Source organism: Orycteropus afer, unplaced genomic scaffold (genome assembly GCF_000298275.1).
Source record: "Orycteropus afer afer isolate SDZICR_OR568_19922 unplaced genomic scaffold, OryAfe1.0 scaffold00152, whole genome shotgun sequence".
Taxonomy (NCBI): domain Eukaryota; kingdom Metazoa; phylum Chordata; class Mammalia; order Tubulidentata; family Orycteropodidae; genus Orycteropus; species Orycteropus afer.
This window is the reverse complement of record NW_006921739.1, coordinates 2,643,370-2,670,625: the sequence shown is the minus strand read 5'-3', so window position 1 is coordinate 2,670,625 and position 27,256 is coordinate 2,643,370. Positions and strand designations below refer to the sequence as shown.

General features: G+C 37.5%; 1 protein-coding gene across 1 annotated transcript in view; it reads left to right on the top strand.

Moving 5' to 3' along the window:
* Positions 1-4,186: 4,186 nt before the first annotated feature.
* The window catches only part of ZNHIT6 (zinc finger HIT-type containing 6), a 72,292-nt gene continuing 49,222 nt past the window's right edge, over positions 4,187-27,256 (top strand). Inside the window, exons 1-5 of the mRNA XM_007946194.2 lie at positions 4,187-4,869; positions 5,855-5,920; positions 6,007-6,113; positions 6,199-6,284; positions 13,291-13,394. Coding sequence (XP_007944385.1) covers positions 4,187-4,869; positions 5,855-5,920; positions 6,007-6,113; positions 6,199-6,284; positions 13,291-13,394 — 1,046 coding nt within the window. The remainder of the gene's footprint in view (positions 4,870-5,854; positions 5,921-6,006; positions 6,114-6,198; positions 6,285-13,290; positions 13,395-27,256) is intronic.

Here is a 27,256-nt window from a genome sequence, read left to right as displayed (position 1 = left end):
AGAGATAACTGTTGACTACATTAGCAAATTATAAGCAAACTACTGTGCTTACAGGGAGCTCTGGTAGCATAGTGCCTAAAGCATTTGACTACTAACCAGAAGGCTGGCAGTTCAAATCCATCAGCTACTCCTCGGAAGGAAGATGGGGCAATTTACTTCTGTAGTGATACTGCCTGGGAAACCCAAGGAGGGGTCACTACGAGTCAGGTCCAACTCGACTCGACGGCACATAACAACAACAACAACAACACTGTGCTTAGATAATTTTTGAATATTCATTTTATGTTAATCCCCTCATTGAAATTTGAGTTTTAATAACATCTTCTAATGGAGCACTTTGCCAAAGAAATATAATGTGGACAGCATATGTAATATTAAATTTTCTAGTAACTAAGTTAAAAATGGTAAAAAGGAGGAGGTGAAATTAATTGTAATAATACATTTTATATAACCTAATATATCTCTAGGAGCTCTGGTAGCATAATGGCTAAGACACTTGCCTGCTAACCAGACGGCTGGCGGTTCAAACCCACCAGCCACTCCTCGGAAGGAAGGTTGGGCAATCCTACTTCCGTAGTGATACTGCCTCGGAAACCCAAGGAGGGGTCGCTATGAGTCGGGGCCGACTCGACGGCACATAACAACAACAACAACAACAATATATCTAAGGCTGGCTGTTCCAACCTACCAGCCTGTTCTCGGAAGGAAGGGTGGGCAGTCTACTTCTGCAGTGATACCACCTCGGAAACCCAAGAAGGGGTCACTATGAGTCAGACCCGACTCAAAGGCAGTGAGTTTGTTTTATATCTAAGGGAGCTCTGGTGGCGTAGTGCCTAAGGCATTTCACTGCTAACCAGAAGTCTAGCAGTTCAAACCCACCAGCCACTCCTTGGAAGGAAGATTGGTCAATCTACTTTCATAGAGATACCGCCTTGGAAGCCCAAGGAAGGGTCGCTATGAGTCAGAACCCACTTGATGTCAGTGAGTTAATATATCTAAAATACTATCATTTTGACATACAATCAAATTAAAAGGTTATTAATGAGATAGTTTACATTCTTTTCTTTCTTTCTTTGGAAAAAGTATATTTCAGTTCTTATAACTACATTTCAGTTCAATAGTCACTGTGGATACCCACCAAGCCACTGCCACCCAGTCGATTCTGACTCACAGTGACCCTGTAGGAAAGAGTAGATTTGCCCCGTGGGGTTTCCAAAGGGTATATACATCTTTACAGAAGCAGAGTGCCACATCTTTTCTCCTGTGGAGCAACTGGTGGGTTGAAACCACTGACCTTTTGGTTAACAGTCAAGTGCTTTAACCACTGTGCCACCAAGATTCCTTCCACTGTGAATAGTGGCTTCCATATTGGGCAATGTAGTTGAAGGACCTTCATATACTGGTTCCCAACCCTGGCTGCCTATCAGAGGCACCATACAGAGATAACAGACAGATGCAGCACACAAAGATATTTGTATAAAATACAGATTTCTCAATAGTTCTATTTTGACAAATTACTTCTGAGGAGAGGCCTAGAAATGTGTTTTTGAGCACATGCACCAGGTGATGCAGATGAAGCAGTTCATGAATAAGCATATGGGAATTACCGCATTACCTCAAAGTTTGAATGAAATGAAACTTTTTGGCATCCTGGGAAAATCTGAGCAACATGATGGCAAGCCCAGTGGGAGGATATTTGGAACACTCCTCAAACAATTTCAGAAATTCACTACCCTATTGCTAGAAAAAGTTCACTCTGGAGACTTCCAGTTCCTGATAGGATAGAAAACTAACAAAATGGCTGCCTGCATCCCCAAATCCATTCCTAAAGATGTCATGTAAATATGAGGGAGATGGATATTAGAATCTAACTCAGAAACTCTTAGAAACCTCTAAGAGATCCAAGGGAGTTTGGTCTCCTGGTGGGAATCAAAGAAGGACATTGATGGGAAGGTAGGAGGTGGAATGAAGAAATAGAATCTCTGATCATGCCCTTTTCTTCCAGGCATGGGTGGATCATAGCCTGGGTGTATCACAGCCAACTTTAATGTAACCAAAAAAAAACCCCAAACTCACTGCCATCAAATCAGATCCCCAAGGCAATATCAGTACAGAAGTAGATTGTCCAATCTTCCTTCTGAGGGAGTGGCAGGTGGATTTGAACCTCTAGCCTTCTGGTTTGCAGCCAAATGCCTTAGGCACCACACCACCAGAGCTCCTACATAAGCAAAATCAAACCAAACACACTGCCATTGAGTGGAATCCAACTCACAGTGACTCCTTGGGTTTCCAAGACGGTATCACTACAGCAGTAGATCTCTCAACCTTTCTTCTGAGAAGGGGCAGGCAGATTTGAACCACCAGCCTTCTGGTTAGCAATCAAATGCCCTAGTCACTAGGCCACCAGAGCTCCTATGTAAGGTGGGCATAAAAACAGCAGCACCTACCAGCCCAGCACCAACCCAAGGAGAAAGATAAGCATCAGGAAAGCTGAAACCTGCATGCATGTTCCAACCTGTTAGCTTGGAACAGTTCCCTTCTCTGCTGTTATTCACAGAGGACAATAGTTCTTAGGAAAAGGATGGCAAATAAAGGGTTATAGAGAAGTAACCTGAGAGGCATGTTCTCTTCAAGGGAGTGGAGGGCAAATTGGAAGTAATGGAGCTCAGATTGTGACACCAGAGCCTTTCTAACCTGAGGTTTATCTACTCTTTTTACCCCCTCCCCCTGAAAAAAAAACCTGAAGAATCATAATCCAAGTCCTAGCCTTTTGATCCTCTTTTCAAATATACATAAAAGCTAAGGCTACTAATACTCTCAAGAAAATGAAGGGGGAAGATATTGCAACATATAGGAATATAATCCAAAAAAAAAAAAAAAAAAACACCACCACAGTTCCCATCAACTCAAAACTCACTGCATTAGAGTCGGAACCGACTCATAGTGACCCCTCCTTGGATTTCCCAGACAGTATCACTATTGAAGAAGATTGTCCAACCTTCCTTCTGAGGAGGGGTGGGTGGATTTGAACCGCCAACCTTCTTGTTAGCACTCAAATGCCTTAGGCACTACACCACCAGAACTCCTATTTCCCATCCAACTCAATTCCAATTCATGATGACCTCAGGTGTTTCAGAGTAGAACTGTGCTCTGTAGGATTTTCAGTGGCAGATCTTTCCACGTAGATTGCCAGGTTTTTCTTCTAAAGTACCTCTGGGTGGGCTCAAATCTCCAATCTTTTGGTTAGCAGCCAAATTGGTTAACCATTTATACTATCCAAGGACCCAATAATTAAACCCATTGCCATTAAGTTGATTCTTACTCATAGGACAGAGTAGAATTGCTTTGAAGGGTTTCCAAGGACGTAAATCTTTACCGAAGCAGACTGCCACATCTTTCTCCTGTGCAGTGACTGGTGGATTAGAACCACAGACCTTTTAATTAGCAGGAAAATGCCTTAACCACTGCCACCACAGCTCCTGAAAGACCCAGTAATAGCCAAGATTGCGTGTGCCAATCACTGCTAGCTGATTTCCATATACAATTTTATGTATTCTTCAGAAGAACACTAAGATATTTATATTATTATTGCCTCAAGTGTATAGGTCATCATGGGGATGTTGCAGGACTTGGGCTCTGCACGGGTCGATGGTGAGTGGGGTAGCCATAAATAGGCAGACTCCAAGGCAGCTAACAACTGTGTGTAAGTGATGAAACTGAAGCTTGATTCCTCTATTTTTCACAAGATTGGATTTAATTTTTAATACAGATTAGGTTGGATTCCCCATTTCAACACGAAAAGGATTCGCCTCTTTACCCCCTCCCTCCCGCCCCCCAGTCTGTACAAAGAAGCAAAAGCTGTGTTCTGGCCAGGGGTAGGGCTGAGGCTGCCTTCTCCCGGATAGAGGGCGGCTAAGCCCCGCCCCGAGAGGTGAGAGTCACAGTGGGCGTGACTTCACGCCTGGTGCCCTTTGAAGAACAGGGCAGGGCCCCCGTGGAGCCGTAAAGAGCTCTAAGAGTCGTGAAGTGGCGCAGCACGGAGGCGATGCTTTACGGCGGATTTGGTGCTCCCGGCTTCTCGCTCTGACACGTGAGCTGATGTAGGTTTTGGGTTTGGTACTTCATTCTTGGCTTGGGAGCGACCACGTTCCAGTCAGTGGCAACGGAGATCGCAGGCCGTGAGTTGATGGAGTTTGCTGCTGAAAATGAAGGGACTTGGGAAAGAGATTGCTTGAGTGGAGCTGAGGGGGCGCGGCTAAAACGCGAATCGTGTGGGGAGAGAGGCAGAGTCTTAGCAGGGATGGCAAAGGCCTCCACTGGAAGGGAGGTGCATAGATTGACAGGAATGCCGAAAACAGGGGGTGGAGGGGAAGGAAGTGAACAAAAACCAGAGGACATGCGAGTCGACCTAAAGGTTGTGAAGCAAGAAATCCCAGACTGGTCAGAAATAGAAGAACACAAGTTGAATGCACAGTGGGTGAAGCAAGAGGTGGAGGATGAGAAGGTGGAGGATAAGAAGGTGAAGGATGAAAAAGCGGGTACATTGGAAGTGAAACAAGAGATGGATGCTAGTTTGGTGGTAAAAGAAGAGAAGATGAATAAACCAGCGATAAAGGAAGAGAAAGTGAAGGTGAAGGAAGAGGTTATGGACTGGCTGGAAGTGAAGGAGGAGAAGGAAATTAAATTTGAGATAAAAAAGGAGGAGATGTTGGCTGGCCAGAACATAAAAGAGGAAGAGGTAATGGATGGAATTTGTGTAAAAGAAGAGAAGGATATCTTGAAAAAAGAAGTTATGGATGATACAACGGTGAAAGAAGAACCTGAGATCAGTCCTCCTGTGAGCTGCAAGCGGAAACTGGCCATGTCAAGGTAGGTTGGGGAGAAATCTGACTGGGGGACTAAAGCTATGGAGTTCTCTGTTGTCCAGACTGAAGAAATTACATTCAACCTGCAGGGGATGGAAAAGTGAAAAGTAGTGCAAGTTTGTGAGTTAGGAACCAGCTGGGGGGTGGGGTGGGGGAGGGACAGTGTTGGATGTAGTCAGATGACAACTACAGTAAAACGCGCGAGGTTGGTAGTAAGTCAGAAAGGTAGTGGCGAAGTTAGGAAATGAAAAGTGTAGGGACTGGAATCCCTTTGAAAATAGGTCCTGACTTGACTTCTTAATATACTCTTAGCTTGGCATTTCTTTCAGAGGATGGAGATGAGGAACAATATAATAAAACCAACAAGGCCAAATATGATTAAGTTAATATTAGAGAAAATACACTCAAACTCACCTGTCTGGTTTCTGCATGGGTACTATGGCTATTGTTTTTGATTTGCATTTCATTTACTCTTTAATTTCCTTATAGTATATGACCATGTGACAGAAAGAAATAAAACAGTGGCTAGAGTCTTGGGAGGATTACTATATAGAACAGTGGGTTAAGTAGAATTAGCTATAGTTTGGCTGTAAGTACCCAAAGATCTGAGAACAGTTGAAGATAGTAATGGGTAATAGCATTTCTACATTATTTTGATGCCTGTTCTAGGATGAGTATAGAGGGAGGAAAATAGATAGATGCAACTGCTACTTCGTCTAAATTTTTTTTTTTTTTATTTCTTTAATTGCGTATTATTGCCAACATTGTAAATGTAGTTGTCATTTGGAGATGCTTTCAAAGAGGAGAGTTTTCAAACAATGCTTGAAAACACCAAGTATTTTACCAGGTTTACCTTTGCATATATTTTATTCAATGTGACTACATGTCTGTAAATTGAGTGTGACAGGGAATTGAGTCAGCACACAAAGTATATAAATAAATAAGTGAAATTAATATCTGATAATTAAATTACATGTGGGTTTTTGTAGGTGTGAAATTTGTGGAACAGAAGAAGCAAAGTACAGATGTCCACGTTGTATGCGATATTCCTGCAGGTATTTAGGTAACTTCCTACCTTTTTACTTCTATCTGTACCCTTCTTACCATAAAGTAAAAAAGTACCTTCTCTTTGTCTCTTCAGTTTGTCCTGTGTAAAGAAACACAAAGCAGAACTGACATGTAATGGAGTTCGAGATAAAACTGCATTTGTTTCAATACAGCAGTTTACTGAAATGAATCTTCTAAGTGGTAAGCCATCACATGCATAGCAGATTGATGTTTCCTGGCCACTGACTTAGGTCATTCATTCATTTTTCTATTTTGAAATTTTTAGATTATCGATTTTTAGAAGATGTGGCAAGAACAGCAGACTATATTTCTAGAGACACTTTCCTGAAAAGACCAATAGGAAATAAATATGTAAGTGTTTCTTCTAATCCCTTCCAGTTCTAACTCCTTTCAATCAGCTAAATTCTTTCTTTCATGAATGAATTAAGTGGCTGCCACTATCTAGTATTATTCTACTAGCGATACAGCAGGGAACAAAATAAAGTCCTTCCCCTCATGATGATTGTATTGTGGTAGAAGAGACAGAAGAAATGAGTAAAGGAGCAAATGTAATCTCAGACAATTAAGTACATGCAGAAAATAAGTCTTAGGAGACAAAGAAATAACAGTGGTGGGAGTGTGGGCATGTAGGTAGGGATGTGTTTCAGGGTCCCATTTTAATAGAGTAGTCAGAAGAAACTTCCCTGAAAAGGTGGTATTTCAGCAGTGATCTGAGTGATGGGAAAGAAAAAGTCAGGTAAACATTTCAAGGAAGACTGTTTAGGCAAAGACAAGCAAAAAGTAAAGTTCCTCAGTAAGGAACAAGCTTGACGTGTTTGAGGAATAAGAAAAGGTAACTGAAGCATAGGTGTGAGGAGAACGTTGAACATGAAATTAGTAAAACAGTTAAGGGCTGATAGTGTATTTTAGGTGAAATTGGAAGCCATGAGAGTATTTTGAGCATGTTTGCCTTTTGAAGGATCTATTGCTGCTATGTGGAGAATGGACTTCAAGGGGCAAGGGTGGAAGATTTGGAAGCATGGTGGCCAGTCACAGCTATTGCTCTGGTTCAGGCAGGAGATAATCGTGGTTGGGAAAATGTTGTTAGAATTGTTGAGAATGATTAGATTCCAGTTTTAAAGTTTTAAGCTGATCAGTTCTTTGCAATACATTTAATTTTCATACTTTCTTACGTATTATGCAATATGAAATACTACTATCCTAGAAATAATTTAGTAATGTGATTAAATCACATTATATGATTATGTTCATTTTCCAGAGGCTATTTTAGTATTAGCCTAAGGCACTTGACTGCTAACCAGAAGGCTGGTGGTTCAAACCCACCAGCCACTCCTCAGAAGGAAGGTTGGGCAATCTACTTCTGTGGTGATACCACCTCAGAAACCCAAGGAGGGGTTGCTGTGAGTCAGGGCCAACTCGACAGCACGTAACAACAAATTTTATTATTAAGGAGCTCTGGTGGCGTAGTAGTTAAAGCATTTTACTGCTAACCAAAAGGTCAGTGGTTTGAACCTATCAGCTACTCCATGGGAGGAAGATAAGGTCATCTGCTTCCATAAAGAGTTGCAGCCTTGGAAACCCTATGGGGCAGTTCTACTCTGTCCTGTCGGTCTATATGAGTCAGAATGGACTTGATGGCAGTGGGTTTGATTTTGGTTTTATTTTAGTATTAAGAATTGCAGAATTTTTCATACCTTTTAAACACCTTTTTCATTGGTACAAGGATGACAATAGACATCTGAAAGAAAAGTTATATATCAACTTATTTTTCATCCATCTTTATTAAATCTAATCAAAATTCTACTTAAAATCAGTAAATTACTTTTTAATTTTATTATGAAATGCATAAAATAGAAAATACAGTCTAATGAATAATTGTAAAGCAAACATCCTTGTAACTACCACGCAGATCTAAAATTAGATCATTTCCAGCTTCTGAGAAGTTCCCTGCTACCTGCTTACCTATTTCTTCACCAGTACTGCACTCAATTAATGTAACTTTTTACTGAAACTCAGTATCTGATAGAATAAATCCTTCATCTTGGTCTTTTTTTAGAGTTTGTCTATTCAGTGCCTTTTACAATTGTTTTTCAAATATTAGATTAGAATTTCTGAATATTTTTCTACCAAATGACTATACCACCATTTATCCATTCTACTATTCATGAACTTTGGATTTCCTATAATATTAAAAAAGAAGGAATAAAGGAACAGAAAAGAACCAGTACTACTGTGGATGCTTTGTTGTGGTGGTAAACACATCTTCAGGTTGGTTGTTTGCAAAGCATTTTCCAAGTATTGTTACCAATTTATATAACCACTACTAGGTTTTTACTCTGTGGTGTCTTTTAGTGGATACCCACCACTGCCAAGTTGTTTCTGACTCATAGTGACTCTGTAGGACAGAGTAGAACTGCACCATAGGGTTTCCAAGGCTGTAAATTGTTATACAAGCAGACTGCCTCATCTTTCTCCTGTAGAGCAGCTTGTGGGTTTGAACTGCCAGCCTTTTGGTTAGCAGCCGACTGCTTTAACCACTGTACACCAGAGCTCCTTTTTAGTTGACAAATGTTCTTAATTTAATGTAACCTTCATCATTTGTTTGTGGTTTTATGTCTTTTTGAAAAAAAAATCCTTTTCTACCTTAAAGTATTGAAGATACTCTTCCATAATTAGTTCCTAAAATCTTTACAGTATTGTCTTTCAATTACCTGGAATTGATTTTTGTGTGTTATGTGAAGCAAAGGCCAAATTCAGTTTTTTTTCCCATGTAGATAGATATTTTCCCTAACAACATTTATTGAAAAGTTCATCTTTTCCCTACTGCTCTGAAGAATGACCTTTGTTACGTGTCGTGCAATCCATATGTGCTTAAATCTGTTTCTGACCTGTGTTCAGTTACATTGATATGTTTCTGTATCCCTTCACCAATTTTTGTAGTTTTTTACCAACTCTGCATTTGATAGAGTAAATCCACCTTGTTCTTTTTCTAGATAAGATTTACAGTACCTTTTGCACAGCCTCTTCCCACGTACCCCAATTGTTGGCCAGGAATTTTGACTAGGATTACATTTATTCTGAAGATTTAACATTTTTGTTGATATATAGATTTGATTTCTTTACTATTTAAATCTTACTTAAACCCTTGATTTTGTTGTATCTCTCTTATTTTATTTGGGTCATCTTTAATGCTTCTCTATGTATTTTCCCAATAGATATTTGTTCTGGTTACCTAGTGCCACTCTATCAAGAGTATACCATAAATGAGATGGCTTTAACAAACAGGAGTTTATTCTCTTACAGTTTGGAGGCTTTAATTCTGAGTTCAAAGTACCAGCCTTTAGGGGCTGTGTGAAAGCCCCTCAGCCTCGGGTTTTAGCTCTGCCTTCTGCTCCTAGTCCACTGAAGCTGGAGGCTTTTCTTCACACAAAGAAGGTTGTCAGCTGCTGAGGCTGACAAGCCCAAGGTTGACAAGTAAAAGGCACAGTCCCAATGTTACCATACAACATGGTAAGCCACTGATTCAAGTCTGGATGAAGTCCCAGGATCGGCAGAGCATGGCAAGCTGTTGAACAATGACTTGGTTATATGCAGGTTTAAGCATGCCAAAAGGCTATTTCTTATATACAGAAAGCAGACCACATCCCTAAAGCAGCTTCTCAGCTGCTCCAGTACATTGCACCATGAAGTTCATTACCAATCTCACCATGGGGAATAATTACATCCAGCTACCCAGCTGCTCAACCAGGCCCAGCCAAGTTGACACACAAACTTAATTACCACAAGGTCTTACACGTTGTTAAATTTACTCCTGGGCACCTTACTTTTTTATTTTATCTTAAGTGATATGTTCTCTGTAGCTTTTTTATTTCTTTTTTTAATTATTATTGTCCCTTTGCTGGCATATAGGAATGAGATTTTAATTTTTATTTCTTTTACTTTATAGCAGACAACCATATAAAAATCTATAAAAATCTATTTCAATCCCTTATATATAGATTCTTTATCAGAGTTTTTTTTTTTTTTTTTTTCCTTATATATAGATTCTTTATCAGAGTTTTTTTTTTTTTTTTTTTCCCTAATCCTTATTCTTTTTATCACCTTTTTAAAATAACTAGTAACTCCAGTTCAATGTCAGATGGTAGCAGTGGTAGTAGACGTCTGTATTGGAGATCTCTGATACTACTCCCAGGTTTAGTGATTCAGTAGAAGGACTCACAGGACTTAACATATAGTCCTACTTGTTGCTAAGATTTAGTTCAGTGAAAGGATACAAAGCAGAATTAACAAAGAGGAAAGGTACATAGGACGGACGAAGTCAGTAGGAAACTAGGTGCAAGCTTGCAGGAGTCCTCTCCCAGTGAAGTCATACTTAATTTCTTTAACAGTGAGTTGTGACAGTACATGCAAAGTGCTGTCTATCGGGGAAGCTTATTAGAGACTCAGTGCTTAAGGCTCTGGTAGCGTCGTGCCTAAGGCACTTGACTGCTAACCAGAAGGCTGGTAATTCAAACCCACCAGCCACTCCTCGGAAGGAAGATGGGGCAATCTACTTCCGTAGTGATATTGCCTGGAAAACCCATGGTGGGGTCGCTATGAGTCAGGTCCAACTCGACGGCGCATGTCAACAACAACAATATAGGTACCCTCTGCTTAGCATGTACTAAATTTCCAGATTCCCAAAAGGAAAGCACATGTTAGTATAAACCACATTGTTTATACAGACAGTTTAGGCAGAGAGAAGCCAATCATTTAGGAAAAGTTTTATGTAAGTATAGGGAACTATTTGTCAGTCAAGTTCCCAGATACCAGTTTTGCAAATGGAGTCTGAAAATAGTAGTCTAAACGTGTTTTGCCTTGTTCCTCCTAATCTCAAAGGGGAAGATTTCAGTATTTTACCAATGTTGATGTTGTTTGCTTTTAAGTATTTTCCTGGTGTCATTTATTAGATTAAGGAAGTTCTATCCTAGTTTGTTAACAGATTTTATCATGAATTGGTATTATATTTGGTCATATACTTTTTACATATTTGACGTTTTTCATTTTATTTTAATCTAACATGGTGAACTGCATAATTAATTTTTGAATTTAAACTAATGCTGGTGACATAGTGCCTAAGGCATTTGACTGCTAACCAGAAGGCTGGTGGTTCAAACTTGCCAGCCACTCTATGGGAGGGAGGTTGGGCAATATACTTCCATAGAGATACTGCTTCAGAAACAGAAGGAGGGGTCACTATGAGTCGAAACTGACTCGATGGCAGTGACTTTGGTTTTGTTGGTTTTAGCATGGTATATTATGGTCATGGTATGTTATGTGTTTTATGCATTGCAGAATTCACTTGCATTATGTGGGTATGTGTGCATCTCTGTCTATTCATTTGTTCATTTTTTACCTGTTCCTAAGTGAGATTGATGTCTAATTTTCCTTTTTTTATATTCTTGTATCAGTGTGATGCTGACCTCATAAAATTAGTTGGGAATATTTCCATTCTGTTCATGCAAGTACTGGCTAATACTGGAATTGTTTCTTCCTTGAGGGTTTGTAGAATTTATCAGTGAACCCATATGAACTTGTAGTTTGGGCTGCTAAAGTAATTTATTTGATAATTACAGATCTGTCGAGGTTTTATCTCTCTTGTTGATTCAGTTTTGGTAAATTACATGTTTTAAGAATTTGTTTGATCTAAATTATCAAATTTATTGGTATAAAGTTTTTCTTAACAGTCTAATTTTCTGTATGTCTACAGAAGTTGTAACAATCACTTGTAATTTTGATTGTGTCTTTTTCTAAATCAGTTGCTATTATATTTGCTTTCTATTTTGTTCATTAGTTCTGAATTATATTACTCTTTTCTTCTTTGATCTTCTTTTTCTGAGTTAAAATAGATGATTGACTCATTACTTTTTACCCTTTATTCTTTTCTTATGTATACATTTAAGAATAAAAATTTCCATCTTATGCATTACTTGATTTGTATCCCACAAGTTTTGAAATAGACTGTTTTTAAATGATTTCTTCTCTGATCTGTGGATAGTTTTGTTGGTGTTTCTTAATTAATTTGGGAGTTTTCTAAATATTATTTGTAGCTTAATTACATTTTAATCAGAGATCTCTGAATTCATTCCAAAATAGAATGAGACTTGTTTTTATGGCCCAAAATATGTTTCAGTTTTGTAAGTATTTGCCTGCTATTTCTGAATTATTTTGTCAGCTTTTTGATGCATTTAATATGATCTTTTATGTATTTATTTATGTAGATACTTCCTCCCATTAGCTAGCATTCCAAGATATTCTTAGTGGGAGAGTTGGTCCATCTTGTCAGTACTATATTGAAACCAAAGTCCTATAAATTACTTATTTAAAAGTTACAAAATTACTTGTTCTCTCTTAATCATTTTCCTAGTTAGCTGATGAAAGGCTCTTCCTGTTCCTTGGTTTATGGCTTGTCTTTTTCACTGCAAATCCTAGATTGCCATTCAGTTAACCAAAACACTTGTCTTTACATTTTGCCTTTTTCTTGAGTGATCTTTTTTTCTTGACTTAACTGAAACCTAATGATACTTTCTTCACCATTCTCTGAGATTGCCTAGTTCAGCTTACCTAACCCAAGTAATCAATGGAGTAATACATGTCACAGTCAGAATATTTTCGTTTCTTAGTTTTCTTCTACCCATAACAGTGACTACTTCTGATTTAGGCCTGTTTTGGGTAGTGCCCTGGTTCCTCCCCAAGTGAGCCACCTGTTGAGTGATAAAGGCATACACATAGACAGCTATGGAGCCCTGGAAGCACACGGGTTAAGTACTTGACTGCTAAGTGAAATGTTGAAAGTTCAAACCCACCCAGCAGCTCCATGGGAGGAAACCCTGTGGGACAGTTCTACTCTGTCATATGGGGTCACTGTTAGTTGAAATGAACTTCACAACACCCAAAACAACATATGAAACAGTCAGAAAAAGGGAAAAGAGAACTATAAGAAGTTTTTGTAATTACCAAGTGACCTGTTTTTTGGTTTTTTGGTTTTTTTTTAATTCCCATGAAATCCTTTTGGCTTGTAGAGTGTACAGTTAAAAGCATAGGCTCTGGAATTATGCAAACCTTCATTTGAATATGGGCTCTGCCTCTCAGAAATAAGCATGTAATGTTGCAAAATCATTAATTCTCACTTCTAACATGAGAGTGATAATAGTTCCTATATCATAATACTGTTGTGAAGATTAAATGAGGTATTACTCCTTACTGTTTGTGATACATGATAATCAGTCAGTAAAACTTAACTACTTTATTAAACATTATTGTACTCACTTGAAAATTAAGGCATTTTAAACTTACTTTGTCTGTTTTTGGTTGTTAGATGTACTATCTGAAAAACCGTGCCCGGAGGCAAGGTATTTACTTAAAGCTTCTACCCAATGGATTCACCAAGAGAAAAGAGAATTCAACATTTTTTGATAAGAAGTAAGTTGCTAGCTTCTTTGTTAGCAAATCAGGTGTTCTGGTTTGATCACAGATATCCTTTAAGTTTTGGTTTGCTCTGAGTATTGCTACCTAAAGTGTGGTCTATGAGCTATTTGTTACTGGTCCACAAGATAATGGAGAAAACTTTTATAATTAGATTATTGGATAATACTTTCAGAAGTCAAGATTCTGGATATAGAGCCAGAAAATGTGGTTCTGTTTCTTCAACCTGAGTAACTGTTGTGTCTTTGAACTATTCTGATGGTTCTGTCTTTGCAGTTTTTGGAATAGTATAGTTCAAAAGGATCTTAGAGTTTAACTAGTCCACATTACTTCCCTTCTTTGGGTCTCACCTGTAAGACTAGGTAAACTGTGTAAGATTCACTTCCAGTTATACTATTCCGTAAACTGAAAAGAGAGAACTATCAGAATTACTATTACGCTAATAAACCTTCCAGCTTTTCAAAGGATATTGTACAAGATATTGCTATGTATTTACTGTATATGGTCAACACTTAATAAAAGTGATTTATCTTTTTCCTAGTTGGCTTCCAAAAGTAAAATTATGTCTTTCATATGAGACTATTCATTTGTACATTTAGAAAGTGACATATTTAGAAATAGATGTGAATTGTTTTAATTTTAAAGTAACTGGTTTGTGCTTTATCAAATATAAAATGTGTTTTATGAAGGAAACAATTCAGAAGGATTGTCATCAGAGCTTAGTTCTCAAAACTAAAAAACTTAAACATAATATTTTTATGTCTCTAGGTGCATAAATGTTTGTGGGGTGGTTTTTCCAAGCATAGTATGTTCAGTATATAGTCTGAGTTTTGAACCCAAATTCATATCCTGTTATTTTGGAGCATCCCAGTCTCTGGGATGACAAATTAAACTTCTTGAATGTAGACGTAATTTGGCGTTGGTTTTATTAACATTTTTAGTGGTTTCTCATGAGGACATTAGCAACATAACGTTTTAGAGTCATTTTCTTAATCTCCTTTACCATCTAAGTTATGGAGCTCAGGATCACTACCTTGTAGTAGAGTTGTGGCCTTAGGTATGTTAACTCACCTAGAGGGTGACTGATAATGTGGGAAGGAGTCAGTATATAGTGGGTATTATAAAAATAATATACATCCTCATCATTAAAGAGGAAAAATACAACTATCTGGAATTGATAACATTTTCTGTTTCCTTCTAATAATACTTTCTTGAGTTTCTCAACTATTAAAGTGAAACATAATATTAAAAATCCAAACAAAAGTATAAAAAGTGACATCATTCTCCGCAAATTATCCATCATTAATAGTTTTTATTAATAGATATGCACTTTTTTCTGCATCTAGCTTTTCTCTATTTAACAATGTATTATGGATTTCTTTCCTTTTTGATTTTACTATGTTGAAAATTTATATAATACATGCCATCAGTTTCTACATGTACAATTCAGTGACACCGATACGTTTCTCAAGGTGTGTGACCATTCTCACTATCCTATTCCAAATCATTCTGCCACCATTCATATAAACTAAGCAAAAACTCCCCCTTCTCCCATTCTTCCCATCTCTTGTAACCATTAATAATCTTCGGTTTCTGTATATTTGTTTATTTCACGTAAGTGAAACCATACAATTTTTGTCCTTTTGCAACTGGCCTATTTCACTCAGTGTAATGTTTTCATGGTTCATTTATGTCCTGGCATACATCAGAACTTCGTTTCTCTTTATGGCTGTATTTATGGTGGTATTCCATTGTGTATGTATCACACTTTATTTATCCATTGTCTGTTGATGGGCATTTTGTTGGTTTCCATCTTTTGGCTTTTGTGAAAAGTGCTGCAGTGAACATTGATGTACAGGTACTATCTCATTGTTTTCAGATAGTATATTCTGTAGTACAAATATATCCTATCTTGTTAATAATTCCCTTATTTTTGAATATTCATCTTGTTTCTAGTTTTCAATTACTGCAAATAATGTTGCAGTAAATATCTTAGAACAAATTGTGTGCTTATATGACTCTTTCTGTATGATCAATTACAAGAAACAGAATTCCTAGGTTTGAGAGTATGTGCATTTCAAATTTTGATAGAAACTCCAAATTGTCCTCCCAACAAAAGGGACCATTTTGTATACTCACCAAAAAAGTAGGAGAGTACCTATTTAAATCATCATTATATTTTCAGTGAATGATATTGAACTTTTTTTCTTGCATATCTTTGATTATTAGAGAGGCAGAGCTCTTGGGATGTTTTTATTTCTTTTAAGACATACTTGTTTATATCACTTGCTAATTTTTAAGTGTTTGTTGTATACATTACACATTTTTTTTTTACCTACTCTTTTATTCTTCAACTTTGTCTTCCAGTCCTTTTGATGCATTTTATATACTTGTGGATATCTTATGTAAAAATTCTGTGTAACATAAAGATACTAAAATAGTACCTCTATTCAAAATCTGATCAGTTCTTTTTACAAGTTACATGATCCTGAGCTAAGCTTAAGTTCTTTGTGACTCTGTTTCCCCATATGTAAAATGAGAGTAATAGTAAAGCGGGGTTATGTCAGTTTTCACTTTCATTTATGTGTGAGAATACCTGTTTAAACATTCCTTTATTAGCACTTGGAATGAGTGGATGATTCAAATGGTTTACACACTCAGTGGTAACTGAAATGTTGAGGTCAAGGTCCACCCAGAGGTGACATGAAAGAAGCCTGGTGATACGCTTCGGAAAAGTTGAATACTCTGTGGAAGACAGTTCTGTTCTCACACAGATGGAATCGCTATGAGAGTTGAATCAGTGGCACCTGATGTCATTACCAGTGAGTAGTGTCATTTGAAAACAAATTTGCTGATTTGAAAGGTGGAAATTGTATTGCTTTAATTGAATTGTGGCATATTTGTTTGCACATGTGTTTGCAGTGATATTTCAAAATTCAAGTGTACAGTTTGCCTTAATCATTTGTGGTAAGGTATTTGCTAAAACGGCAAGGAGGCCACACGTTCTGACCTCCTCTAATCCCACAAGAGAAAGACAGGATTACTAGCAGTAACCCAAGGCCTATTCCTGCCAGGCCAGACATGCTGCCTCCCCCCTCCAGCCCTTGCTCCAACCGTTCCTCCCAAAGCACCCACCACCTCTCTCCTGGGTCCGATAATTCACTGCAGTGGCCACACAGAACTCACAGATTGTGGGGTTTATTATGGAAGCACCACAGGCTACAATTCAAGTTCAGGAAAAATGCTCAGTCTCTCTCCCAGCCCACCGTCCCTCAGCCAACAGTCTCCTACAGTCTCTTTCCCGGCAGTGCTGGTCCCTCGGTGTCTCACTCAGCAATGCGTGTCTCTTGTGTCTCTTTCCCAGCAGCACGTGTCTCTTTCCGGGACGCGTGTCTCTTTCGGCAGCACATCTTCCTCCACCAGTAGTCAGAGAGAGTTCTACCTCCAGGAGGCCTCCTTTTGAGCCCGGAAGGGTGGTCAAACTAGCCAATCACAATATTAGAACTCTAAGCACGTGAGAGAGAGTGGGAACCTGCCAGAACATTGTATTGTGCCACGCCCAACAGAAATAGCCCAGGTGGATAGCTTCAGCAATCAGGAGCTCCTCAGTTGCTCATAGAAAATCCCACCTTGGAGTTTACAAAGACTTAGGGATAGAAAAGCCACACTAAGTAATTTACTACACTGCAGTATTTCATTGGAGAACCATTTTGGAAGTAGGTAAATGAAAAAAGTATTCAAACTTCTGTAACTGAATTGTTCAGTTCATTATTAAATTTCTCATTCTTCTTTCTAAATGGAAAATTTTTTGCAACTGCTGTTAGGTGACATTGAGTCACCTCCACCTCATAGTGACCTTATGTATAGTAGAATGAAACATTGCACTATCCTGTGCTATCCTCACAGTCATTGCTATGTTTGAGCTCATTGTTTTGCTACTGAATACATTTTAAAATGCCTGTATTCATATGATAGCTGACTAATTCTGTGTTAAGGTGAATTCTTAGCAAGTAGAGAAGCTATATTACTTAAAGACTATTGCTGGTTAATGGACTTATAGCTTGGAATCTCTTTAATGTGTCCAAATATTTTGTTTGTATTTGGTTAGCACTTTAATCAGTGATTTAGATCAAGGTTTCTCAACCTGGGCACTGTTGACTGTTGTTGTAATGAGGGGTGGGGTAATATAGTGTGTTTATCAGCATCTCTAACCTTTACTGACTAGGTGTTGGTAGTGTATTCATGCACATACACACACGCATACACATACACACATTATGACAACAAAAAATACTTCAGACATTGCTAGATGTCACTGATGTCCCCCAGGGGACAAAATCTAGATGAATATAGAAGACATACTTACTGAATTTACAGTTCACATCTTTTCCTTGGTCAGATAATTAGTATATTATATGACAGAAGCAAGATTGCAGAAGATTTTGATTATTAAAAGATGGTGCTTATATAAAATAAACATATAAAGTCCTTGAGAGAATAAATGAAGAAAGAATTTTAGAAGTACTTGGCTCAAGATAGCTGTCTTTTATCATCCACTCGTACGTAAATGAGCAGGAGTTTTAGATAATTGTACTGGTATTTATTGGAAAGAGATGTGTAAATCTTTCCAAAACAGGACTTCCATGCCACCAGTGTTCTGTTTTTAAGACTAGTTATTGATGCATTTTCAACCTATGTTAAAAAATGGTTAAGTTGGAAATCTGGATTTGAATATTGCCTCTGCCATTTGGTACAAATAAGGTGCCTTAGCAAAGATCTAATCTACTGGGCTGTTAATGGATTTAATGAAAGAATACCCAGCACATATGATGACTATTAAAAGGTCTGCATTAGTTTACTCAAAATCCTTGAGGATTTGACACATTATTCTTTATTTTGTATTGGAGATTACTCTTATTTGCTAAAAAGACTCATGATGCTTCCATGGGCACATGTGCAGTGGCAACAAGTTCTTAGCTGAGCTTGAAAGGGTAATTCAATATTCTGGGGACTTTAAATAGGCTCAGTCAAGTTTTACTGCAAAAAAATTTGAAAAAAAAACTTCAGTTTTAGAGCTTTAGGGATTTTGATAGGAGATTTTGGTCCTATACTACAAAGTTTTATAAGCTAGCTTTGTGAGGGGGAGAGAAAGTCACCATCAGCAGCCCAAGGATGATTACTATGAGGCAGAAGTCATACTTGCCTCCAACCTTGTTACCAGTTCTGACACCAACCATCCCTCCCATGGCACTCTACTTCTTTGCTGGGTTCCATAATTACTTGCAATTGCCATAGAACTCACAGACAACACTCAGGATTATGGGGTTTATTACGAAAGTAACGGTATAATTCAGGTTCAGAAATTCAGGATATAATTTCAATAAGGACAGGCCTCCCTCTGCCATGCCCCAAAAGCATGCCTCTCTTTCGCCCTCAGCCACTCTACCAGCAAGCCTCCTGTCCAAAGGCACACTCAACTTTCCTGCTCTGTGGGCTGGCAAGCCTACTGCTTCTGTCTTGTACCAGTCTCTTGATTATGCCACCTCTACTACTGTCTTTCTGTGGTCATCTCAGTGCAGGGATCCCAGGTCCAAACACGTGTTCCACTCTTGGCTCTTCTCTGTCTTGATGGTTGTGATATCCCCCCTTCTGCCTATAAGAGGGTTCATTTTAAGCCTAGGAAAATGACAAAACTGACTAATTCCTATATTAGGATTCTGTGCACCTTATTTCCACTCACAGGGGTACCATGTACCTTATTTACTTTGTTAATAAGCTATCCAGTCCCCTTGGTGGGCCACAAGCACCTTACATTTGCATAGTTCCAACCAGTCATCTGGTGAGAGTCCCAAAGACCATGGCTGGAAGAGCTACACCAAGTAATTCACTGTTTCGCATATTATTATTATCGTTATCTCCTAGGAATTAAGTAAACAGTCCTGGTGATGCAACAGTTAAGCACTGTGCTGCTAACCTGCTCATTGAAAGGTTGGCAGATCAAGCCTATCTAGTAGCTGTGCAGGAAAATGACCTGTCTCCTCCCATAAAACCTGGAATAGAAAACCCCATGGGGAGATTCTACTGATATCAACATGGGATCTATTTGAGTCAAACACCAACTTGAAGTCCCCTGAAAACAATAACAGAAATCAAATCAGTTCCTTTGTTTAAATAGCTTAAGTTTTAACATAGTCAAAAACGCAGAGCAAAGTTGTTTAAGATTTAAATGTCCCATTGATAACTTTGAAGAGTCTAGGTGATGAATTGTATGTAGTGTTTTGCAATTTTCCTGTAAAATCTGAAGTTCTTTCAAGATACAAACTTTTAAAAAATAGAAATTCCCCCACATGAAGGGTAGGACTACCAGAGGATAACTGAAGCAACAGAAGCAATAGGGTGCCTTAGAATCATTGTTTTATTCTAATCCAAGCGTCCTTCATGGCCAGAGTTTTTGACAGGACTTCAAATCAGTTCTTCCTGGTTCAGTCATGGCTGGTGAAGCGAAACTGGAACATCAGAATTTGTAAAATGTGGGTGAACTGGAAAAGTTAGAGTCAATGCCCTGTTAGAATACTTCCTCTTAGAAACAAGGGCTCTGTGTGTTGCATAGTAACCAAATCTCTTGACCAGCAGAGTCAGAAGCAGCAGTGCTTTGTTCTGCTCAAAAATGGCACCCAACCGTGCCGCTTTGAATGTGTGTCATACCACTTCCAGCCAATAATCCAGTCTCCCACATGAAGCTCCTGAAAGAGTTCACTAAGCCTCTTCCAAGTATCCCATTCCAGGGCTTCTATCCATAATTTTTCCCATTTTGGTTATTATTCAGCTTTACCTAAATTTTAAACATTTTCCAATTTTATTTGGTTGGGCATGACTGAACCAGTTCAAACTAGTTCAGAGGCCTGGTTTTTGACCATTAAGACTATGAATCTCTTGAAGTCATATGCAAAATTTTGTGGTATGTGAACTTTTCTAAGAATACAGCTCAACTGCTGTTGAGTCAGATCCGATTCATAGCGACCCCTCCTTGAGTTTCCAAAGTGGTGGTATTACGGAAATAGATTGCCCAGTCTTTCTCCCAAAGAGTGGTTGGTGGGCTTGAACCACCAGCCTTCTGGTTAGCAGTCAAATGCCTTAGGCACTACGCCACCAGAGCTCCCAAATATAGTAACTAATTTTCACTGAATAGTTAAAGTGAAGTGGAACATCAGCCAGTGTATGCAATCAAAATATAAATAGCAAGGAATTTTACCAGTGGACTGATAAATCTGTACGATTGTCATAATGGATATCTTTAATGAATACAGAAAAGTTAAGGGATGTTTATATTAAGAATAATTTGAGGCCAAGTAGCATTGGCATTCTTTGTTAAAAAATAGAGGAGCTTGATCAGGAAATGTATACAATAGAAGGCTCTAAGCTGGAGCAGATTCCAAACTATGTCTTAAAATAGTGACTTTTAGAGGTTACTCTTTTGCTTCTTCTCTTCATAGGGCATATAACTTTATGTTCACTTTCACCTAGTGCTTAATCAAAAACTATTTAAATAAATATGAATGCTCTATATAAAGAAAAACTCTGCATGGAATGACTTAAAAAAAGCTGAATAAATGTAAAGAATACCTTGTTCTTTGGAAACTCAGTATTACAAAAATAAGATTTATTTCTTAAATGATCTGTAAGTCTGATATCATCCTAATCAAAATATCAATAAAATTTTTCTTTTTTTGGACAAGAAGGCAGAGGATCATTTAAAAATAATTGGAGTTCATTTTGAAGAATAAATATGTAAGAACCACTGGGAAAACCCTGAAAAGGAAGAATAATGAGGCAGACTTAAAATACATTAAAATTTATGAAATTCTAGTAATTGAAGTTTTATGATACTAGAATGGAAATCTACAAATGGTACAGTTTAGATTGTATAAACTTGTTAACAAGTACATTTGATAATCTAGTATATGATCAAAGTAGCATTTCAAATCAATGTATTAATTATTCAGTAAATGGGGTTGGGGCAATGCTTGCCATTTGGGGAGAAAAACTGGATCTTTTACTAAGATAAACTCCAAGTAGGTCAAAATTTCCAACTTAAGATGAAAAAATACTAGAATATTTTCATAATCTTGAAGAGAGATAGCATCACATTCAGAAGCCAAAAAGGAAAAAATAATCAATAAATTTGCCTAAAATTAAAAAAAAATAGTATTTAAAAAAAGACCATAATAAATCTTTAACATATATGACAAAGGATAGTTATGCATTAATAACAAAAAAAGATAAGTAATCAGGAAAAGAGGTAAAGGATAAGAATTGGTGGTTATAGAAAATTTTGTATATATATATGTATGGCTGATAAGTGTATATTAATAATATATAATGAAGGTATGGGTTAACCAGGCCATTTTCCTCTTCCACTGTTTTGTTTTGTTTTTTAAAAATTGTGATTTGAGTGGAAGTTTACAGAGCAAATTCATTTTCCATACAGCAGTTCAAGTTCATACAAATTATGTTTAGTGACACAGACTGGCATTCCCCACAGTGTAACAGCCCTCTTCCCACTTCTTACCCGTAGTTACCTCTTCTCTGTGTCCTCCTCTCCCATGCATTCCCACCCTCAGCTATCTCCCTGTGCAAACACTGTCTTCTACTGTTCTTGAGAGTGTAAATTGAGAGTCATTTTAGAAGGCAATTTGGTAATATTTCTCAATACTCAAGGAATTTAGCCTACAGAGGTATTTGTAAAAGTTCAAAGAGATATATGTACTAATTATGTCTATTACAGCATTGTTTTTAATAGTGTGAAAACTGGAAATAACCCAAAGTATCCATTAATTTGGAGCTGAGTTAAATAAATAACGGTGTCTTCCTACCTATAGTGGGTTTCCATGGAGCTAGTAAGCAATAGCAGATTGCTGTAGAAGTATTGTAATGGAATAACACACATGATAGGTTCAGTAAAAAAAATGTTGAAATATAAACAATTTATGAAGCTTTGTCTGAAAGATGGGAAGCTCATTTTAGATTAGTGGTTCTTTGAATATGGACTCCTTTGAGAATTTGTTAAAAGATGATTCCTGTTGCCCAAAAAATGCCTATGTACACAATATTTGCTATATAATTTTAAGTGAGTGTATTAGGTAAGAAAAGCTGCATACATGAACCATATTGTTTTGTCCCCTATAGAAATGTCATTTTTTGGCTTGAAGCCATTCACCTGCATTGAGGACATTTTAAGAAATCACTCTTTGAATCACGTAGCTGGATGTACTTTAAGGCTAATAAGGGCAGTTGTTTATTACTACACAGTGATCTTTGTTTGTAACTATGGGCATAATGTCTCTCTGGTCTCTGTTGTCTTATCAATTAATTCATTTTTCTCTGAAACCAAAATCCAGTGGTTTCAAATCACAGCTGTGCTGCTTACTAGCTGTGTGACTTTAATCTCTCTGTATCTGTACTTCAATTTTCTCATCATTAAAACTGATATACTCACGTATGTACCAATATCTTTGTTCACTTTTATTTGTTTTTAATCTTAATCTTTTAAGATTAAAGATTTAAGAACTGAAGTTCCTTTAGTGAGGGTTTCATGAAGAATATGCTTTTTCAGTTTTTCTCTTAAAAAATGTTTTCACCTTATTTTCTCATTTTTAAATGAAATACGACATATACAGAAAGATGCACAAATCATTAACATAACCAGATCAAAAAAGATAACATTGCCACGGGGTTACCTATCACTTCCTCCCCACAAATTAACTCTCTCTGACTTGTACCCTTATGGATAAGTTTTCCCTATTTAAATTTTTTGCCCAGTATTTTATTGTGAAAAACATAAAACGAAGTTAAAAGAATTTACAGCGAATATCTACTTCCTAGGTTCTTCCATTAACATTTTGCTGTATTTGCTTTATGACATATTTATCTCTCTAACCTTCTATTAACCTATCTTAATTTTTGTGATTTCAAAGTAAATGCTCTTGCCCCTGAGTACTTCATCATGCGTAATCATTAACTAGAGTTTCTATACTTGTTTGCAGTTTTGTTCCTTTTGATATAAAATTTATATGCTGTGAAATATGCAAATCTTTAGTGTGCATTTGCTGATTTTGGACAAATGCATACACCCGTATAACTAGCTCCTATGAATATACAGTATGTTACTGTCACTCCAGAAAACTTTTTCCTGGTGATCCCCTCCCCTTTTTAGAGGCAACTACTGTTCTAATTTTTTTTCCACTGTGAAGATTACTTTTGGAGTTGTTCTAGAACTTCATATATAGGAAATCATAGCTCACTCTTCCTTTTTAATGATGTTGTTGTTGTTGTTATGTGCTGTAGAGTCATCTCCGACTCGTAGTGACCCCTCCTTGGGTTTCCGAGGCAGTATCTCTATGGAAGTAGATTGCCCAACCTTCCTTCTGAGGAGTGACTGGAGGGTTTGAACACCAACCTTCTGGTTAGCAGTCAAGTGCCTTAGGCACTACGCCAACAGAGCTCCCTTTTTAATGATAGCTGCATATGAAATCTCTTAAATTGACATTTATAAACAAATATATAGAAATCAAAGATGATCCATAGTTACCAAGGTGGGAGAGAGGGGGGAAGGAGAAGTTTCTGTTTGGGGGACATTGACTTTATGTTAACGGTGGAATATTTTGGAAAAGGATAGTAATAATGGTGGCACAACATGAAAAATGTACAGGCATTCCTCAGAGATATTGCAGGTTCAGTTCTAAACCACCACAGTAAAGCAAATGGTGCGATAAAGTAAGTTACACACATTTTTTGGTTTCCCAGTGTATATAAAAGTTATGTTTACACTATTCTGTAGTTTTATGTATGCAATGGTATTATGAAAAAGTTTTGAATTACTGTACGAATTATCACACTGACACAGAGACATGATGTGAGCACGTGCTGTTAGAAAAATGATGCCAGTACACTTGTTTGAGGCAGGGTTGCCACAAACCTTCAATTGGGGGTGGGAAGACACAGTATCTGTGAAGCATAGTAGAATGAGGTATACCTCGTTGAGTTGTAAATGTAGAAATTGTGCTGGTGAATGTTTTGGTGTGTGTATTTTCATCATTAAAAAAAAAAAAAAAAAAAACTTTGCCACTTCTTTCAACTCTTTGGAACTGTTACTCCACTCCTTTTGCCACTGTTAAGAACACAGTTATTTTATAGGTAATCTTTCTTCCCTGTTGCTTTAGAGAAATCTTCACTTCTGTCTTTGGAGTTCTGCAGTTTCACTTTGATGTGGGTCTTGGTGTATTTTCTTTTTATTTGTCTTTCTTAGGTTTGGTACATCTTCTGAATATAGCAATCTGAAAATTGTAATGCATTATGTTAATTTCTTAATCTCCTATATTTTCCATTTCTTTGTCTGTCTTTGCTACATTCTGAGTTAATCTATTTAGTAATACTGTCCAGCTCACTGAGTTCTCTCTTCAGCTGAATCTAATCTGACTTTTTTTTCCACTGTGAAGATTAGTTTTGGAGTTGTTCTAGAACTTCATATATAGGAAATCGTAGCTCACGCTTCCTTTTAATGATGTTGTTGTTTAACCAATCCACTTAAATGGGTTTAGTTTGTTTTTTTTTTTTTCTTCAGTTTTTCATTTCTAGAAGTTCCATTTCTTTCCCAAATTATCTGATCTTTTAGATAGAATTTTTTTCTTCTCTATGCTTTTAGCTATTATTATTATTTTCTTCAATAATTTAAAACATTTTCTGTGAGAATTTTAAACTTCACTTTTTTTGTTAAGATTCCAGTATCTGAAGTTCTTGGGGTCTGATACTACTATTGACTATTTTCCACTGACTCTTCATTGCAGTGACGTGTTTCCTTGTTTTTGTCTACTATGGAATTATGAACTCAGGCTTACCTGGACTTTCTGTGAAAAGTAGTATAGATACTCCATAGCACCAGTCTAAGACGTTCTTTGATTTTTCTGGCTAAAGTTTCTTGGACTATGCTAATGGTAATGATTTAAACGAGTTCCATTTGAGGAGCCTATGGTTATGGATTCTCAATTGAAATTTTTTTTTTCCCTTCTCTCCTTAGAGCCCAAATTCTCATTTCAGACCTTTGCCAATGGGCAAGATGTTTCTGGTTCACCCTTTCATTGAGATCTGTTTGAAGTTTTCAGCTTAGACTGACGGTCACATCACAGTGGCTATTGAAACACAAGCCTCTTATTACCAAGTTTGGCAAATGCCTTCAGAGCAGATGTAGCTTCAGCTTACCAGTGTGGTTTCCAGTTCCTGCTTCCTTCTGGCCACTTCTCTTGCTTCCTAGTGAACTCAGTGTGTTTACTATATTTCTTTAAACCAAAAACAAAACCAAACCTACTGCCATTGCGTTGATTCCAGCTCACACTCACAGCAATCCTATAGGACGGAGTAGAATTGCCCATTTCCAAGACTGTAAATCTTCACGGAAGCAGACTACCATATCTATCTTCCACAGAGAAGCCAGTAGGTTTTTATTGCTGACCTTTCAGTAGCAGCTGAGTGCTTAACCACTGTGCCAGCATGGCTGCTGTGTATTCCTATAGGACTTTTAAATATGAGATTGGGAGAGTTTTCAGATTTTCTTCTATGTCATGTTGCCTTAATTGTTTAAAATAAATACTGACCTTGGTAAAAAAAGGTACTGACCACTAAGGTAAGATAGGTAATAGAAAAGAGAGGATCCAAAACCAAACCAAACACACTGCCATCGAGTCAGATCCAATTCATAGCAACCCCTCATTGGATTTCTGGGGCAGTATCTCTATGGAAGTAGATTGCCCAACCTTCCTTCCGAAAAGTGGCTGGTGGGTTTGAACCGCCAGCCTTCTGGTTAGCAGTCAGATACCTTAGATACTATGCCACCAGAGCTCCATGAGGTGGATCAGGAAGACGTCATAATAACTCATGCATTTAGCAGTTCTTCTACAAATTAATCTAATATACCCATTCATGTAGAAAATGAAATATGTACAGGATATTCAATGCAAATTTGCTTATATCATAGCAAAAGAAGTTAAAATCTAAATGTCCATCAGTAATCAGTAATTGCAAGAAATACTAAGTGAATAAAGGTAGATATGGAACCTTATACGTTGTATGCTACTATTCTGTGAAAAGATATAATTTACATGCATGTAAGCTCATATTATGTAATATAGGATAAACAACAAACTGATAATAATGGTTATTTTCAGGGAGGGGAATTGAATCTAGAGGAACAGGGATGGGAATTTTATATCTTTTTCTATATTTGTGAATTTTGTATCATATACATACATACATACATATATATATATGTAAAGGAGCTCTGGTGGTGCAGTGCCTAAGGCATTTATTTGACTGCTACCCAGTAGGTTGGCAGTTCAATCCCACAAGCCACTCCATGGAAGGAAGATGGAGCAATCTACTTCTGTAAAGATTTAGCACGTTAGAAACTCAGTGGAAATCCCTAGAGTCAGAGTCATCTCAATGGCAGTAAGTGGTTTTTTTGGTTTGCATGTAATTATAGCCAGACGAACTAACAAATCTGTTCTGGAGGAAATGCAGCAGGATGCTCCTTGGAAGTGAGAATGGCCAGACTTTGGTCATGTTGTCAGAAGGGACCATTTCCTGGAGAAGGATATCAAGCTTGGTAAAGTGGAGGGTCAACGAAAAGGGGAAGCCCCTCAACAAAATGTATTGATGCAGTGGCTGCAATGATAGCTCAGGTATAGCAAGGATTGTGGGGCTGGCACAGGACTGGGCAGTGTTTCATTCTGCTGTGCATAGGGTTACTGTGAGTCGGAAATGACTTGACGGCACCTAACAACAACTACATCATCTTAAAAATAAATGCA